Source organism: Manis pentadactyla, chromosome 11, assembly GCF_030020395.1.
Source record: "Manis pentadactyla isolate mManPen7 chromosome 11, mManPen7.hap1, whole genome shotgun sequence".
NCBI lineage: Eukaryota > Metazoa > Chordata > Mammalia > Pholidota > Manidae > Manis > Manis pentadactyla.
In genome coordinates, this window is record NC_080029.1 from 102,331,782 (window position 1) to 102,350,424 (window position 18,643).

The window sequence follows — 18,643 nt, forward strand, 5'->3', positions numbered from 1 at the left end:
TATCATTTTATGTTCCAACAGTGCACAGAAGTTCCAATTTCTTGACATCTTCACCAAAACATCATTTTTTAATTGTATTTCTCTAATGATTATTGATGCTGAGCATCTTTTCATGTGCTTGTTGGCCTTAGGTTGCTATTTCATCATAAAAGAATCATCTGTCTCTGGTCCAGGGTTAACAAGAATAATTATCATAATTTTTAGAGCAAAGCAGAAGGAAGCTGGGCCAGGGGTGTGGCCATCAGTGTTTAATTCTTCCTTGACTCAGATTTTTCTGCCCAGTTCATTAATTTTCAGATTTTTGTCTAATACATACCATCCTCAGTGGGAAGGCAGACTTTGAAATACACTGTTTTGCTTTACACCTAATCTTTCAGGAACTTGTTGACTTTCTAAATTTCAGGATACCTCTTTAGAAGTACTTAGGTATTTTGGTTTTGTCTCATTTATCACATCTATGTAAAGTGATAGAAACATGCTTTTTAGTGTTATCTGATAATATGAAGACTGATAGAGGTCAAGAGGGAAGGCTCTTGTCATTTTTTACTACCTCAGAAGCACTAAGGCTTAATCCCATTCTGACATAAAACATTCCCAGAGGATTATCTTTTAGGTCCCAGGAGAAAAACAATTTATTATTTATTATTACCCACTTTGCTGGGGAAAGCCTTGACCTTTAAATAAACTGTTGAAAACTTTGAAACTCACCCTTGAAGCTGGGAGAACTCAGTACTAACATGAAACATTTTAAAGTAAGAAACTTTTATTAAAACAACGTATTTAGCATACTTATGCCAAATTGCTCAATTAAGTAAATATAATTAAAAAGTTTATTCAAGCACTGGAGTGGCACTGTGGTTGGCTGTAATTAAGATTCTAAAACTAGGCGTTCTTGTTATGCATACTATTTTCAATTATTTATACTACTATATCCAATAATAATAGTATATGCATATGGTGCTTGAGAAATTGGAATTATTAGTTCTAATGCGTGGGTGAGAAAGTGAGGTTCTGAGCATTGTACAAAAGTGAAGGAACAAAGACACAATGCCAAGACTTCAGATGCCCCATAAAATGCCACTACAATGAAGAATACCTGCATTAAAGTATGTAGATATTTGGGAAAAATGATCTAAGAAGTGAAGGACAAAAGTGAGGAGAGGAATAAACTAGATGGAAATATAAGAAGAGATACAGGATGTTCTCCTCAGCTTCCCAAACCATCCAATCAGCTCCACATAGCCTGGGAATTTAATTACTCTCTGCGTCACCTGGAATTGTGTGTATTGCTTGTTATTTTGGACACGTGGACCAATCCTATGTAAGAACACTCAGAAGCCTCCTTCACAAAAGCCGCCTGTGTTTGCTATGACATGTACCAGTGCTAGCCAAATGCCAGGCAGTGAAGAACATCTAGCTTCTCATCAAGACTAAGCTAGAACAAACTTATTTACATAAGGGTGGGTATCCTGGTTTCATTTCTGGGTACAGGCACCACTAGCTTTCTCAAGGGAGCGGCCCACATCTGTGCAATGGCTCCACACCCTCAGCATTGGTCTGAGTGTCCTGTTTGCCTTCTGGCCTCACTTTTAGGGCCCTGGGCCCCTCTGCTTGGATGGAGACTTCATTTGATCTAGGGTTAGGGTCAGGGGGAGAGTCAGGGTTAGGGTTAGAAGTACCTTGAATGCAGTCACCTCTGTTTAGGACAATCAGAGAAAATGCCTTCATTTGGAAGACTGAAGGACAACCTCTCCACATTTACTGAATGCATTAGCTTTTCAGGTATTTACAATGAATAATGGGAAAGACTTTTACTATGCCTCAGAAAAGCTTAGGTGGTAGCAGATAAGGCAGAATTTGCTTCCTTTTTTTCTTCAGAGAAAGGCTTTAGCCTGCAAGAAGGTAAAGAATATCCTAGTAAATAAAGGAACAGAAACCTAGTACTACCAACATGTACAAGAGCAGAATATGACTTCTGTATTAAGGGAAATGATGAATGTTTTCACATTATGAGAACTGCTTTAGCACGACCTTAAAATAGTGCTTTAGAGATATGTGAGGACATAGAGAAATTTGTCTCTACACTTTAAACCTTTTCTCTTCCACAAGGATTTTTAGTAAGAATGTGCTTTGAATGAGAGGGAAGAGATGGTGAGAGGAAATCTCTAGCCTTGAATGCTGCTGCCATCTACATGGCAGGAAGACTACAAACAATCCAGCGCCTTGCCGGGCAGGCATCAGCTGCAGGACACTTTCTGTGAAAATATACGTCATGTTTTTAAATCCCCACATTTGTTTCTTTACTTGACTCTCCCAGTGACAACTGAAATGATAGTACTTGTTATTTTTGCCTCACTTCCTATCTCAAATTCCTACAGAGATTGGACTAAATAATTTTGCTTAGATTGGAATACACTGATTATTTGAGATAGAGGTTAATCCAAGGAAACCTTATCATAAAAACAGTCCCAAGTGCAACCTGACTGCTGCAGCTATGACTGTCTCAGGGAGAGGACAGAGACTTAATCCCACTGTGCTGTATGTTTTGTCTTTTTTTCTGGAAGGCTCTAAAAAACAGAAGGACAAATTATGCAGAACAATGTTCTCTCACTTGATTGTTATAAATTGATGGAAATAAAGTTAAAATAGACTAAGAATTCTCTTGTTCTAGATGAGAGGGTGTTTCTGATCGGAAAGGTAGTTGCCACTGCATAATTAACAGAAAAATCTCTTTAAAAAATCTGAAGGAAACTTGTGATATGTTAAGAACACATCATAGACTGTCCATTTATCTTAGATGGCACTGTCTGAGGCCCTGATGGTCAGTTACTGAAGCTGTGTGAACATCCTTCTCCCTACAACACACACAAGAGATCGAAAAGCCGAATGATGACTTTACACATAATTGCAATTAAAATAATTGCTAAGAGAATAAATGGTAGGTTTTGTGAGCACGTACCAGCCAATTACTGCTATTGTATAATGTTATGAATATTGGCATATTGCTGGCATTTGGCACTTCGCAGATTTAGGAAGAATGCTGTACTAAACATGTGCAAATTATCTTTGGTGTTAAAAACCTTGTATCCTTGGATAAAAAAAAAGTCACCGCTACCTTTCCAATTAGTAGTGTGTTCAAGACAGAAAGGATCCCTAAAACTGATGATAGGAAAACATGCTCCATGTGGTAAAAAAAAAAAAAGAAATTTGGAGAAACAATGTCAAAAGGAAGAATCATATATGCTTACCATTTCCCTCTGCACACCACTAGAAATAAGCCATGTCAGACATTTTCAATTGTCTATGATGTTAGTTTTCACAGGGTATTAAAATAACTATTTCTCAACCATTTGTATCATTATTAGAATCATGCCTAGAATGATGCAATTGTCACAGTCTATTTACCTGCAATGTGCTTTCTAAGATAAAGATGAATTTATCCCAGACTTAACGAACAGGGCCTAAGACTAGGGGTGGCCAAAATTTATATATATGTGTTTTTTAATGTAATATATGTGTGTGTATATGTAAATAAATGAAATTAATTTAAAAAACCCATGATATCAAAATTTTGAATAAAGATGGGATCTGAGAAGGTTGGGATGATGAAGGTGAGTGGAGTGAGGGTGTTGTGCCAGTATGAGCTTCACCCCAATCCCTGCCCCGCTGATGAGATGAGATGGCACATGCTCTCTTCTAGGGGTCATGGGTTGCAGAGGAGTTTCCAGGCCATGCTCTTCCTGGGAAACTTATTTATTTCCAGTTTACATTCTTTTCCTACATGCCGTCTGTAGGGTCCTTGATGACATCACAACACAAAAGTGATCTGGGGACCACTTTATATGAAACCACAAAACTTTATCAGAAAGATATCTACTCAAGAAAGGTTTAATTCTGCAACTTCTTGGACCATGGATAATTTTTAAAATATTCTACATGCTCATTATCTACATGTTTGAAAAGCAATGATTTTCTTATGTAATTAGACACAACTCGGGGCACATTACACATACAATGCTTTGTAGAGAATCAAGGAGTATAGAGCACAATCAAAATGTATGTAATACAAGGTTTTTAAAAAAATTACATGAATGAGTTCACTCTGAAATATGACTTTAAAATCAATTGGAATTAATGTATTCTGAGCCTTCATTTCAAATACATGGTATAAAACTTAGTTTTTAAAAACTCAATTATTATAATGTGCCCTCTAAAGACTGAAGAGAAATATTATCTTTGCTAAAATGTTCACTTGAATAATTATAAATAATAAAAAAAAGGTTTTTTTAATATACAGGACATTGGAGGAAAATGAACAAGGATTGAAATAAAAATCACCCCAAATATTACCATGTAGAGATAGAATGTTAATATATAGCAAAATGTTTTCCTGTGATTTTTCTAGCAGTGACATGTTCAAAGTAGCGTTAACTTAGTTTCTAAAATTGCAACAGAATGTTTCAGGCCTGAGGCCACCTCTCTAATTGTGTGTTTATAATACTATAAATTTTACCTTATATTTGAAGTGTTTTACAGTGTTCAGATGGCTTTCCATAAACCGTCTCCTGGAGTGTCTTTGCATGAGCCCTGGGAGGGAGCCCTCTGCACAGATGGGGCAGCTGGGCTCTGGTAGGCACAGCGAGGACACGCTGCCTGGACACGCGGCGAGGCCTTGCCTCTCAAACCTATATTCTTTCCAGATTCTTTCCTCAGCATTATAGCCAGTGTGAAACTCCACAGTAAATAACATAATCCCCACTTGAACATTTGAAAAATAGTCCTTGGAGGGAAACATAATCATAAATATCAAATATTAAAACAACTCTTTCTGCCAAAAAAGAAACATAAGATAATTTTTTAAATGAATTATTTATTACAATGACAAGGAAGTCTCTGGATACAAACACAGTCATTTGCTAGTAAAATCACTCCTCTTGTAACCTAAGTCTAGGTCAACAAAAAGACAAACACCTAATCAAGAGGCAGTTTTGAGTTTCTAGCTGTAGTATCAAGTGGTTAGGGTAACCACAGGGTTGATTCAATTAATTGTGTGGCAACTTGCCATTTCCAGTTCCCTTACAACAGAAATTACTGAAACATATTGAACATAAGTCATATAAAGAAATCATTTTTAAATAGATGAGTGGATTTGTGTCATGAACTTGCACATGGGTATTAGGAAACATATTTAATGTCTCCCTCTGAAACTCTCCTTTTCTAGGAATTAAAAAGTTTTGGTAGTTAATAGTGTTGGCCTCCAGAATTCACACTGATAAAAGATTTTAATTAGTCATTTCATGTGAATCATTTATTATTATATTATTTAATATGAATTTTAGTAATTGTAAAATGCAAAGCCAAAGCAGTCTTAAAAATCTAACTTAGTAATGTCAGGGTTATGCCAGTTCTAATTTCATATAGCTAGTGACATCATAAAATATTTATCAAGGATTCAATATTGGTTTCCGTAGACCCAAAAAAGTGCTAAGTATAGCAACTGCTTAAACTTTTTATTCTTCTTTGAAAGGGAATAATAGGACATAGCTATAAAAACAAAGAAGTTTATTCTCAATAAAATACCAGAACTTGAGCATCCAAGTAAATTTGAACTACTAAAATTGCCCTTTTGAGAGGACACATACTAATTTGATATTGCTATCACTAAAAATGTCTTTGGGAATCCTTCTTGTGATGGCCTTCAGAGCCAATACATAGCATGATTATAATGTGATCTACAGCCTAGCTTGCACCTTGGGAAATAGATTGCAAGAAGCTGGTGACTATTTCCAAAAGAAAGGAAAGTATATATGTCAATTTTCAAGGGATGGCCATTTTCCCTGGTTTTTCATATTGACAGTATGTTGCTGTTTGTGAAGTATAACTCAAAAGTAATTTCAAGCAATGGTATTATATTTTAGGGGAAAAAAAGAAAACACACAATTTTGTCTACTTTAAAGGAGTCACACTCATTTGATGTATATGTTGTGGTATATTCATTCATGTCAATCATTAATTAAAAGCTCCTTTATGGTAGGGATCATGCTCTTTGAATTATATCATTCTCTTCTCCCCCTCTCCTTTGCCCACTACATCACAGCACAGGACCTGATGCTGGTGCCCCCCAAAATGTCTATTGAATTGAAGTGACTGGAACTCCCTTATTAGAGACATAGATATAGATACATATTTAACATGCTATTTCTATTTTTCTACAGATTAGGCAATATTTGTATTCATATGCTAATAATCTTTTTTATTATTTTCTATAAATCCAGGAATTACACAATATAAATCACAGTAAATAAATCAGATCATTTAAGAGCAGTAACAGATGAGCACTTTATGTCTGTTCTTATTTATATTGCTTTGCATATTTTAGAATTCCTGCTAGTCAAGATTCTTTCTGGGAAAAGAACTACAAGAGTTTATACTTGATAAGGATCAATTGTGACGCACTATACGTAGATTCCCCTTCCCTAGTTCACATCTATATGGCCAACAAGATCAACCTTTAGTTAAAGACATTAGCCTATGTCATTAGAAGTCTAGATTAACTTGCCTGCAGAAGATTGGTCCCTATTATACCGTGTATCACTTATTTGGTCTAACTGATGACTAAATGGAACTGCCTATTTGTTGACAACGTTTCATGCTTAGGGATGAGATTTACTGCAGGGTGATTGATCTGAAGTAAAGCATCTACTAAAACAAAATGTCCTAACCTAACAAATCAAACAAATTCAGTGAAGTTTTAGATTAAATACATTGAAGCAGCATTAAATTTAAATGCATTGTGTGTTATATTGTTGAAAAGCAATGTGGTTTTAATGTTGCTTATTATATAACTCAGGAACAGAAAAGATAGAAGGAAATCTAAAACAGTGTTCAAAGTGTATCTGTGGGTGTTAAAATTGTATATCCAACCATATATCCTCGTTTGAAATGTTAAAAGAAAAGTAAGAAGCAGGAATATAGAATGATTGAGGCAATGGTTTTCTAAAATTAGATGAATTTGCAGATCTGCAACCAGTAATTACACTTTCAATACACTTTGACTGAAGTATTGCAAATCTACTACAACCTGATAACCTGACCAATAACAACATAGCTTATATATAGTGATAAACAAATGGCATGTCTTAGGTTTCTTAACTTGTCCAAATCCATTTCCTATAGATGGGATTCCATTTAGCACAGCTTGCAGGAACACACCTTTGCTATCCACGAATGATGCCTTGGCTGACCTAGAAAGAAAATATTATCTTGATTTATATGGTGAAATAAAAAAAAGAAGAATGAAGGGAAGAAGGACAGGAGAGAGGAAGGGAGGAAGAGAGAACAGTGAAAGGCAGGAAGGAATGAGACAAGAAAAAAAGGGAGGAAGGAAAGAAAGAAGGAATTGTCTATATTTTTTCTATATTTTCTATCCTGAAATAAAATGTTAATATAATAAAAAATATTCTTGTCTTATAAACCAGGCCCCAGGTAAATCTATTTTAATTGCACACATTATTAATATAGGTTGTTTTTTAATTGTTGAAAAAGATGAAAGTTTTCAATAAGAGGAACAGGGTTTGAAATTAGCAAATTTCTATGCATTTTAAGTAGCTGAATTGTTCTTAAAGAAACCCACAACTGCAGTTTTAGGTTCCAATTTTATAAATGTTAGTTGAAATATGGTTGTTATAGAATCAAGAAAAACATCTATTTCTCAGAGTACTTGATTACTTGGATGACTGCTATTGCAAGCTGAAATACATCACTTGAATTAATTTAATTTAATTATCAAACTAATTGGAGCATTGGGCCTTAACTAACTACTCCTAAGTACATTTATATTAATGATGCATTGTAACTTCTACTCCTATTGGCAAAGACCTAAAAAGCAGATTATTTGGTTTAGTTAAACCAATATTCAATATTGTATAATATATTATGGTATAATATATATAACCTAAGCCTAGACATTAGGTTGATGCTTAAAATTTTCCCTTTGTGTAAACTTTCAAAAATGTTGATACCATTAAACACAACTAGAAGAAAGATCTTATATATTTTTACTACAGAAATTGTTCTGAGTTGCAGAACATTTTTTTTTTAGCACACCGTAAGAAGTGTGTTCTCGATGGCTATGATTGATGGGCTGCTCACACATTCCGCATTTTTTCTGCTTCATGCAGCATCATCAGCCATCTCCAACACTCCAGTCCCGGATCTGTCCTACTTCTGTTACCTGATTTTTGCCAGTGATTCATGAGCCAGAATAGTTAAAAAAAAAAAAAAATCCACCTTGGCTTTTCACAGTGTCATATTCCCTGGAAATAAGAGATCCAGTATTGTTCATCAGATTCATGCAAATGCAATATTGATTGACATTGATGTATATAGATCCACACACATAACGTGCTATATAAAAAACACTAAAATGTTCTATTAATGGCAGAATGCATACTGTTTATAAACTACTTCAGGATGATGTGAAAATGCTTATCTATATTATCTATATATTTCTCTCCTTTTGTACTTTCAAGCTCTCTCATCTCTACTGTTTTTGGCTGAAGCTACATTTAAGTGCACTATACTTGGAACTAAAATTCTTTATTTTCCAAGGTGAAAATAAAGGGTGATAAAAGCTCCAGGACTCTCATTAACACTTGGACAAGAATCGTGAATGTCACACTAAATTTTTTATCATCATGAGTGCAAAGATGAGGGGCAAGGAACACTTTTTTTATATTCTGGAGAAAGTGAATTGAACTCTAATCACTGTATGAAACAGTTAACAAGAAGTTAACCAGTGAAAGACTAAAGTGAACTATTTTTGTGAGAGCATCTTTCAGATTCAGAAGCAACAGGGCCTCAAAGAGTCAAAGAAAGAAAGCCTAATGGCCCGAAGATCTCAAAAAATGGAGCTGCAATTTCATGATGTTGTCTCAGTGCTTCTATTACTAGACATCAAAGTTATTCCCATAGGTTTCAGGCATGTATAAACGCCAATGAAGAAGCAAACAGACTTCACAGAGTCCAAGCCGGAAACTTCAATCTGGGATTCACCTGTGAGTCAAAACTCTCTGCTAATGAATTATTCCAAAGAAAAGACACTGCTGAGGGAGACCTTAACCTATCAGACAAGCCCTCCAGGTTCACTAGCAGGGTCAGAGTAACAAGCATGCTCTAGTCTAAAGCTGCTTTGCCAACCCTAATGGACTGTGGACACTCACCTGGGTATACAGCTTAAACCAATAACAGAGATCACAATGGCCTGAGGCATAGGGGAGAGCGCTCTAGGGACAGGTGGAGTACCACTCCATCAGGTCTCTAAATTGTGACCTATCTGCACACTCCTGCCCATTTACAGGTGGGTCATCCTAATCAGTTCAGTGCTGGAGAAGCAGTGATGTCAACGGAAAAATAATTTAAAGACTGAAAACCCATTGTGTCCAAAAACAATCAGTTTTCAAAGTCAACCTTACTGTTCTATATAAATTATAAAAATTTGATTTTATTAATGACTTTCTAACATGTTCTATTGATGTTTTAAAAACTTCAACTTCACCTTTAAAAACAAAAATTATTTTAGTTTTTCTGTGTTTCAATGTCCCCTTGTTCTCTGCATATATACAAATAAGTTGGTATCAGTAACATGACACTATAAGATTAAAGCAAAATGAAGTTTTGAGGATTTGCAAAGAAAAGACTGTTTGGAAAGAACACTATATGAGGCAATATTCTTGAATTGTGCTTGGATGGGAAATGATTTTTTTGTTCTCATTTTCTATATTTTGTTTGAACAAGTGGTTGCTTTATTTAAAATGATGCAATGACTATATTAGTCATTTTAAATTGCGTAGATAAAACCATGTGAAGTCAATATCCATTAAAGCTAGAAGACTGACCACATTCAACTTTGAAACTAGGGGATTTTGTGTGTGCATGAAAATGTTAAAAGGAATCCTAAATGAATGATAATATTCCAACCTGAAAATTGTAAGAATGATGCATTCAGATTTAAATACACTTCTTTCCAGTCAAGGAATAATGAATATACGAATGTAATTATAACCTTAGCTACTAAAGCACTTCTACTTGTTTGAAGACATCTGCTCAAAGCTTATAGCTTAAAAACTTTTTTTTTTCTTCTAACAAAGATGGTTAAACATTCTTTCCAGAGAAACACCACTCACTTTGAGAGAGACACCACACAGACATAATAAACAGAGGTTACTAAATGACCTCTATATAGTTTGGAGCCCCTACATTTGAATGACTTGCTATTCTGAAGTTAATTTTGGATACTGAGAAGTGGGCCATCATATTTTCACTGCTCAAGAACATCCCTGTATGCCACCAATTTCATATATTTTCCTTCGTGCTCAGTTTTAAGAATTTTGCCTCTCAAATGCTCATACTTCAAGGAAATGCACTCTCTCATCAAGATCTCTCTTACTAAACAAGCACCTCTGTCAGAAGTGTCTTAATTTCTTATCACAGAATTTTATCCACACAAGGAACAATAAATAATTCATGTCACTGCCTCTTTGTTGTGTGTCCCTGAACCGCACAGAGCTGGAAGGCTGACAGCTGTGTCAGGACAAGCACCAAGGATCTGACATGACAAGTGACTAACAAGTTTCTTTCAGTTCATAGTGAAAGAAGACAATGGTCCAAAGTACAGAAAGAAATCCAGAAACAAAACAAAGCTGTTTCTTTCTTTTTACCTAAGTGTTTGCTATGAGCTTATTTCCAACCCACGAGCCCTGGTCATTTCATAGGGCTGCCCAGCCCCCTTTCCCCCTCACACTCGCTTGGCCATTTACGCCTGGCCACGGATCAATATGAGCAATTCTGGGAGAAATACGATGTCTCCATGACAACCAAGCCACAAATTCTCAGTGGAAGGCAGTGAGACCAGTAGTGAACTCTCCAGAGGTTTCTAGGCCTATAAGGCAAGATGTCTTAAAATGCAGGAATGGACAGAGGAAAAAGCCAGAGTAATTCATTCTTTATTACCAGTTTAATGATGTCTGATGTATAGAACAGTACTCACTTTTTAAGTTAAGACTCTTTATCAGCACCTATATTTTCTAATTAATCTGTTTTGATATATCCTTTTGTTCATATCAATCACATAGACTCTGTGATATATCTGAATCTCACTACAATTGCATTTATATTAGGGGATGATGGAAATTTATTCTAAAGATAATCTATTCCTGCCAAAAACAACTAACACTTAGGTAAAAACTCGACTCATGGGTTTAACTGCCTGACAAAATAGTTGATACAAAACTGTTTTATTAAGACAGCTTAAAAACCTGGCCAAAATTAGATAGTTTTAGTCAAAACTGGAAGTAATTTAAAAATAATTTTTATAACAGAAATTTAACTACCCTCTCCCTTTTGGAGTGGGGCTAATCTCCATTTGTCTCCTAGATATTATGGCAGGGAGTGGGACTAAATGTGCTGATTAAAATTTTCTGTCATTTCAAAAGATGCCATTTCTCAGTTCCGTGGGATGTTAGAACAGAAGTGTGGCTGAGAACAGACACTCAGCAGCAGTTCATCTTTTGAGGAATCTTGGTGTAGTGGAGAGGACTGAAATACAATGCCATTGCCACTGGGCCTACAGGGGTTCCGAGATGACTTAGGGGACCTGACATAGATTGCAGGCTGCACCTTTCACTGAAAATTAAATCTCAGTAGCTCTCCTCCGGGAAGGATCAGGGGACTGTTTGCAGCTGCCCCCTGTCAGCAAAGGCTACAAGATTTGGAAATCTCTTAACTAAGCTGACAGGCCACAGAGAGGATGAATCAAAAATCTGATACAAGGATCAGCACACAAAGATGCGAGGGGGTAGAGGGTACCCAGCAGCCAGAGAAAATGGGGAAGAAAAACGTTCAATGGCCACAGAGAGTTAACTCTTTCACTCATAGTAATAAGGTACCTTCTAGCACCTCACGGCTTTGTGGTGATTCAGGAAAGTCCCTGAACTTTCAGGAGATTTTTGTTCTTTTAATTAATTAGTGGTTAAGTCTGGGCATGTTTCAGAACAGAACAAAAACAGAAACAAAATCTACGTTTAAGTGTTCCTTTTAGTACATTTCTGGATATTCTTTCTATAAAGAAAATACAAACATAAGTAACTTGGGTGTAGGTTAAGTTTTATTGCCCAAGGAAGGGCTATTTTATTTTCTTTTGTTCTAAATAATGAGAGTGCCCATTAGTCCATTCCTGTCATGCTAAAATCCTCTCATCCCAGTTTGAGTCCTGTTCATATTTAGAAAGGTAAATCGGTTGTAATGATGACAATGTGTGTCTCTTTGCTCTCAACTCTCCACTTCCGGGTGATGCCAGTATCTGAAATACTTAAAATGTTGCCATTTCTCCAGTTTCCAGTCTCTGTCTCTATTAACCATTTTAGCCTAAAATTGATGATAATGAACTAACAGTGTCAGCTTCCCTTCTCATGCTGAAGTCTTTGTACTTCCTAGGTAGCAGCTCTGCACTGTGACCCCTGGAGGTGGCCATTAATTTGACAGCGCAGCTGCTAAGAGAAAACAGCATTACAGTGCCCTCCCTCCCCACCCCTTCCAAGGACCCCAAAGCTGTGTCAAATTTATCATTTTATACTTGACTATTTTTAAATGGCTTTCACCTGGACTCTCAGACTCTTCCAAGACACATCTGTCAGGCATGTCCTCGGTGTCTTGGAAGTTTGCCGAGTTTGAGTCGCTGTCATGCTTGACTGGACTGTCTGGAGCTATTAGAGAGAGAGAGAGAGAGAGGGAGAAAAGAGAAGGAGAGCAATGAAAAAGTAGTGATAAACACCATTAAAACATTTCCTTTCGGTTCTCAGATAGTTGCAGGGACACGCTATGTAAACACAAATAATAAATTGAAATAAAATGTATCCTCTAAGTATGTATTGGCAGACATGTAATTAGTTGAAAAATCTATAGATGAGACTTTATCTTAGAAGAAAAATAAGTTCAGGGCATCAGCTTAAAAGCAACAAAGTAACAAAGTGATCCCTTCGAAGTAGAAATCGTATTTTTAATGCATAAATCTAAAACTATATAGTCAATTAATAGCAAGAGGACACAGACAAGAACATAAGGCTAGTCAATTAGAAAGGCCAGCTCTACACTGGTGGAGTGGTTTCTTTTGTCACAGAAATCACAGCTGATGAACACTTTTATGCATTTTGATTCTCTTTCATCCAATTAAAGATTATGGCACCAAATAACAACAAAAAACCCTAGAAAAATAAATTTTAAAAATATAGAATGAATACATTGAATGTGGTAATAAGGAGGGCTGTCTTGAATAGTAGGTCTCCAGACAACTTGTCACGAGATATTTTCTGAGTAGGAAGTAAGAACAGAAACAGAAGCTAGCACAGGTATCTAAAATTTCCTTTGAACACATTATGATCACCAGCTCCGTTAAGGAAACACGGATTCAGGTTTCCACATTTTTTCCATAAGTGGTAATACTTGGTCTAAATTATCTCCATGAGTAATGTATTTCCATGTGACATTTATTCAAGAAGCATTGGTCAGGAAAAGTGGGCACTGTCTTCATGAAAAGACTCAGTGTATAACAAGACAAAGTGTGCGGTAATATGTATTATGCCATGCTTGTGTGAATCCAAATGGTATAAAGATGTACATTATAGACTACATTGGAATTTTATCTGTCACAAATTGCTGGGGTGAAACATGGCCATTGTCTCCTGTCTGGATAACACACAAAACATTTACAAGCCATAAATGCAAAAAATTTTTAAAAGATTCATGTCATGCATGAAGTAATATGTTTGTTGGCACTGGGGAGTGGGCCTGGCCATTGTTCCTAAACCTCCATTAGGAGACAGGAGAACAAATGGAGAGGCTGGGCCCAGTTTTACTTCACGTATTCTGTAAGGGACACCAGTGAGGGCCACCTGAGGCCCAAAGCAGCATTAGTGGACTTCACACCTTCCACACTCCTCATCTTGTTTTTATGGACTATGCATAGTATTGGTGATCATAACCTGAGGCCCAAATATACCCACTTTAAAGGAGACTCGTAACATAACTCCGGCACAGACATTCTCTTCAGATAGTGTCACCCACCCTCTCAGAACACAGTACTTCTCTATTCTGTGGAAGTGCAAGCATAGACTTTAAATTCACTGTTTCTGCAAACCTTTTGTTTGGAAACAAGATATGATAAAAATGTATGAAATTCTGATTTGAAATAAACCCAATTTTTCATTTTTTGCATTTGAATTTCCTGAACAAAATGTGGAAGTGGAAACCATATGTCTTATTCACCTCTATGCCCTGGGTCATAGAAGGTATTCTTGAATGATTTGTGGAATGAATGAATGTACAAATGAATGAAGCAGAGCTATCATGCTAGTAGATACCCTTCTGATCCAAGAGAATATATGCTTTGAATTATCTTCCACTAGATCCACTCATTTCTTTAGGTCCGCCTGAGATGAAGGATGCATATTTGCAAAATGATAGTATGAGTTAGTCTGGGACTTGGAAGTAGAGACACTATGGACAGAGTAGTTATTGGTCTAGCTGCCCTTAACATTCTTCAGTTTAGCTCACGCTTACAGATTATTTTTGAATCGTTAGATTTTTTTGCAATAGGTTTAAGTGGAAAAATTAAATCCATCAAAGTCACAAAACACTATTACTTTGGTCAAGATTTCCTGGCTGGCTTTAATGATTTTTTTATCTCTATATGTCTTACTTATTAATTTTTCTGAAACACTTATATGGGTATTTATATTAGGGAATTAATGGCAAGCTAATTGCATTACTGACAGCTGGTGAGGTAGCGTCTATTTATCTGGGCAAATATGTGGCACTTATCCCATACATTGCTCGTTCATAATTTAGAACTTTCATCCATTCATTCCTTTATTCATTCATCCAACAAGACTCTGTTCTGGGCCTCAAAGAGGATGAGAACATGGTATTAGAACAACAAAGTAAATGTTTGCTACTATTTCTAGTGGCACTAAAGTGGCCCCAGGACGAACTGACATCCCAAATCTCTCAAGAAAGCCAGAAAGTTAGATGCAGTTTTAGCTGCATGCTCATCATTAAACTCACACAAGTAGGTACCACGTAGCTATTTTTTTCTCCACTTATGCTTTTGGAGAGTGTTGTTTATGTGGGGGTAAGGGGTAGAAAGGGTTATTATTTAGATAGTTTGCTTAGCTGCATTTTAGTTTACAAATTTGGGCTGGTATAAGATTTGTTATTTTTACTGGGTAGTTTATAGAAAAATCCAACTAAATTTACTGTAGAAGAAATACCTACAGTCTGTCAATTGGGAACAACAGACATTGAAGAGGTTAATTACTGCCATTCCACTTTTTCTTTAATGGGCTAATCTTTGCAATTGTTCTTTTGGGTGTTTCCTGTGATATTTCATCATTAAACTTTGACATGATGTGTAACCAAGTCTTCTCTAATGAATCATTTCAATAGCAATGAAATCAACAAATATTGATCTGGTGCTCATTATGGGGAGAGCTCTGTGCTAGACTGTGTAAGGGGTAAAAAAAATGAATACACCTTTCTTGTGCCCTCATACAACTTGTGGTCTAGTTGACATATAGTGAAAAGTAGCCAGTAGGAGCATTAGAGACAATATTCCAATAGTGACAAGGTTTTTAGGAATGCAGAGGTAATTTCCCTGCAACAGGGTGGTTGGGAGGTGAAATTTGTATTAGATTGCCTTGAGACAGAATGTGGGTAGTTCAAATGGAGCTCATTCAAGGCAAAAGGAAAGGGTATGTGCTGGCGCATTGTGGCCAAAGAAATACATTAGCCTTGTGCTACAAATACATTTGTTAACAGAATATTGCTGCCTACTTTTGTATGTATTTTTAATGAATTCTCCTTTGAGCTTTTCCTAAACTGCTGTTTTGGCTAATTCTTCTCACCTGTAGAAGTTAGATATAGGCAGGTTTTTCCTTGCCTTAGATAGTCAATAATTTGATCTTTACTGATGGTAGGCCCATTTATCACAGTAAGTTGTCCTTTCACTATACATATTGACTTTTATTTATCAATACCAAGTCCATTTGTAGCTCATCAACTAAAGTTCTTAGATATTTTCAGTAGTTTTTGAAGATGCATTTTAGAGGTTGGCAGAGAGATACTTTTGACATCAATACACTGAAAATTATTGCTAGTTCATCCTTAACTTAAATCAACTGTTTATTTCCACTGTAATGGATTGTGAAATAGTCCACATTTGGGGGACTAGAGGCAAAAAAAGACAAACTCTTCTTGACTGTTCTACCACTGAAAGATGTAAGGCTGTTACATTTACTCATCACACACCTCAAAATATTGACAACTGAAAGGCCAGTATTCTAAATATCTTCATAGTATCTTTCGTAGCTAGACAGAGGGAGAAGTCTATGTACTTTGTATGGATGTGTTGGACTATATGCTGTGTTGAATTGTGAGTGTAATTCTTCTAGATCCTATAGAAATTAATGGTTCAACTATAGACAAAACACAGTCAGTAGTTTTTAAACTGCATTTAAAATACCTAACAAGGAAACCCAGAAGATTGTATGATGAGGACTCTATAGAAGGTTTTACTGTTAAAAAATGTGGTGACAGGGTCATCAGTAGTTATGCTCTTCCACGTCTCTCTATTCTCTGTTTTGGTTTTGGTTAACTTCTAAAAACTTCCTCCTTACTTTTCTCATCATTTTCAGAAAGATAGTATTAACTCTTAAAGGCAACCAGGCCTAAGTAGCAAATAACTCTTAAGAGATATCCTATTACCCCCAACAAGAGAATGACTGTGGAAAAGATCTCTCTCCACCTTTACAAATAACAGCCAATTTTTCCAAGGTAGACCAATCCTATAGTATAAATAGAGCCCTTGTTAAAAATCTATATCATTGACAGTGTGACTAATATCTGTAGCCCAAATAATGTTTTCAATACAATGACATAAATGGTTTAAAAATGGATCCCATCCATCATATGTATGGACTTTTTTGGAAGTATTGGAGATATTGATAGAGAAATCATTAATGAAAAGATATAACAGTTTGAAATGTTGGTCGACTGAATAGAATAAACCACTGAAATAGCACATAAAATTCAGATAAAAATTTTAATCACATCTATTCAAAGGCATAAAAATAACACATAAGTTGTAGAGGTCAGGAAAGACAAAAGACTGCTCAGATTTGTGAATAAGTAGTTAAAAAGAAGTCAAAGGCCTCAGTTCAAACTTACTGACTCAATGTAGTGGCCAAGAGTTGATCACTTTCTTGGTTGATAACTTAGGTGTCTTCCCAGTCTTAAGACATCACTATGAATCAACTAAAAAAAAGTCTTTCTAGAGGCTTAGAAGAAAAACTACATTAAATCAAGTAGAAGTAAAAACTAATGCAATACTCATAGATAACAAAAAACTGCAGTATATTTTATTCTTTTATTGGAGTATAATTTACATATAATATCCTATAAGCTTTAGGTGTATATAATTGTGATTCAATAGTTTTATACATTATAAAATGATCCCCATGATAAATCTACTTACCATCTGTCACCATACAAAGTTATTATAATATTATTGGCAGCCAAGATATGGAAGCAACCTAAGTGTCCATCAGTAGATGAATGGATAAAGAAAATGTGGTACATATACACAATGGAATACTATTTAGCCATAAGAAACAAACAAATACTACCATTTGCAACAACATGGATGGAGCTAGAGGGTATTATGCTCAGTGAAATAAACCAGGCAGAGAAAGACAAATACCAAATGATTTCCCTCATTTGTGGAGTATGACAACAAAGCAAAACTGAAGGAACAAAACAGCAGCAGACTCACAAACTCCAAGAAGGGACTAGTGGTTACCAAAGGGGAGGGGTGGGGGAGGGAGGGAGAAGGGGATTGAGGGGTATTATGATCAGTACACCAGTATTATGGTGTATGTGGGGAGATGATGGGGAAGACACTGTAGCACAGAGAAGACAAGCAGTGACTCTGTGGCATCTTACTACACTGATGGACAGTGACTGCAATGGGGTATGGGGGGGACTTGATAATATGGGTGAATGTAGTAACCACATGGTTTTTCATGTGAAACCTTCGTAAGAGTGTATATCAATGATAGCTTAATAAAAAAAAAAAGAACAGAAAAAAATATTATTGGCTATATTCCTTATATTGTACATTGTATCTCCATGACTTTTTTATTTTATAACTGGAATTTTGACCTTTTATTCCCCTTCACCTGATTTTGCCTGCCCCCAAATCCCTATCCTCACTGGTAAATCAACAGTTTGTTTCCTGTATCTATGAATCTGTTTCTGTTTTGTTTTTTAGATTCTACATGTTAGTGAAATCATACAGTACTTGTCTTTCTCTGATTTATTTCACTCAGCATAGTAGCTTTTAGGTTCATCTGTGTTGTCACAAATGGCAAGATTTAATTCTTTTTTTTTTGTCTGAGTAGTATTCCACTGTGTTTATATACATATACACAAGCTAATGTAATCCAAAATAATTATTTTATTCAACTATTTAAATGCTTGAATGTAATTAATTCAAATATTTAAAAATTATTCTAATTAAATATTTTATTAAATA

At 35.8% G+C, this 18,643-nt stretch overlaps 1 protein-coding gene across 7 annotated transcripts in view; it reads right to left on the minus strand.

Annotated features, from left to right (window-relative positions):
* Positions 1 to 823: 823 nt before the first annotated feature.
* WDR72 (WD repeat domain 72) overlaps positions 824 to 18,643 on the minus strand; it is a 224,652-nt gene continuing 206,832 nt past the window's right edge. For 2 of the 7 annotated variants that reach the window (XM_057488817.1, XM_057488816.1), the window contains exons 19-22: positions 12,657 to 12,761; positions 7,213 to 7,244; positions 4,514 to 4,780; positions 824 to 1,633 (exon numbers count right to left, since the gene is read on the minus strand). In XM_057488817.1, the coding sequence (XP_057344800.1) occupies positions 1,625 to 1,633; positions 4,514 to 4,780; positions 7,213 to 7,244; positions 12,657 to 12,761 (413 nt within the window). In that variant the 3' untranslated portion in view covers positions 824 to 1,624. Of the gene's footprint in view, positions 1,634 to 4,513; positions 4,781 to 4,850; positions 7,245 to 11,544; positions 12,546 to 12,656; positions 12,762 to 18,643 lie in introns of those variants that run through there. The other 5 variants (XM_036893519.2, XM_057488815.1, XM_036893521.2 and 2 more) reach the window with 3 other exon arrangements.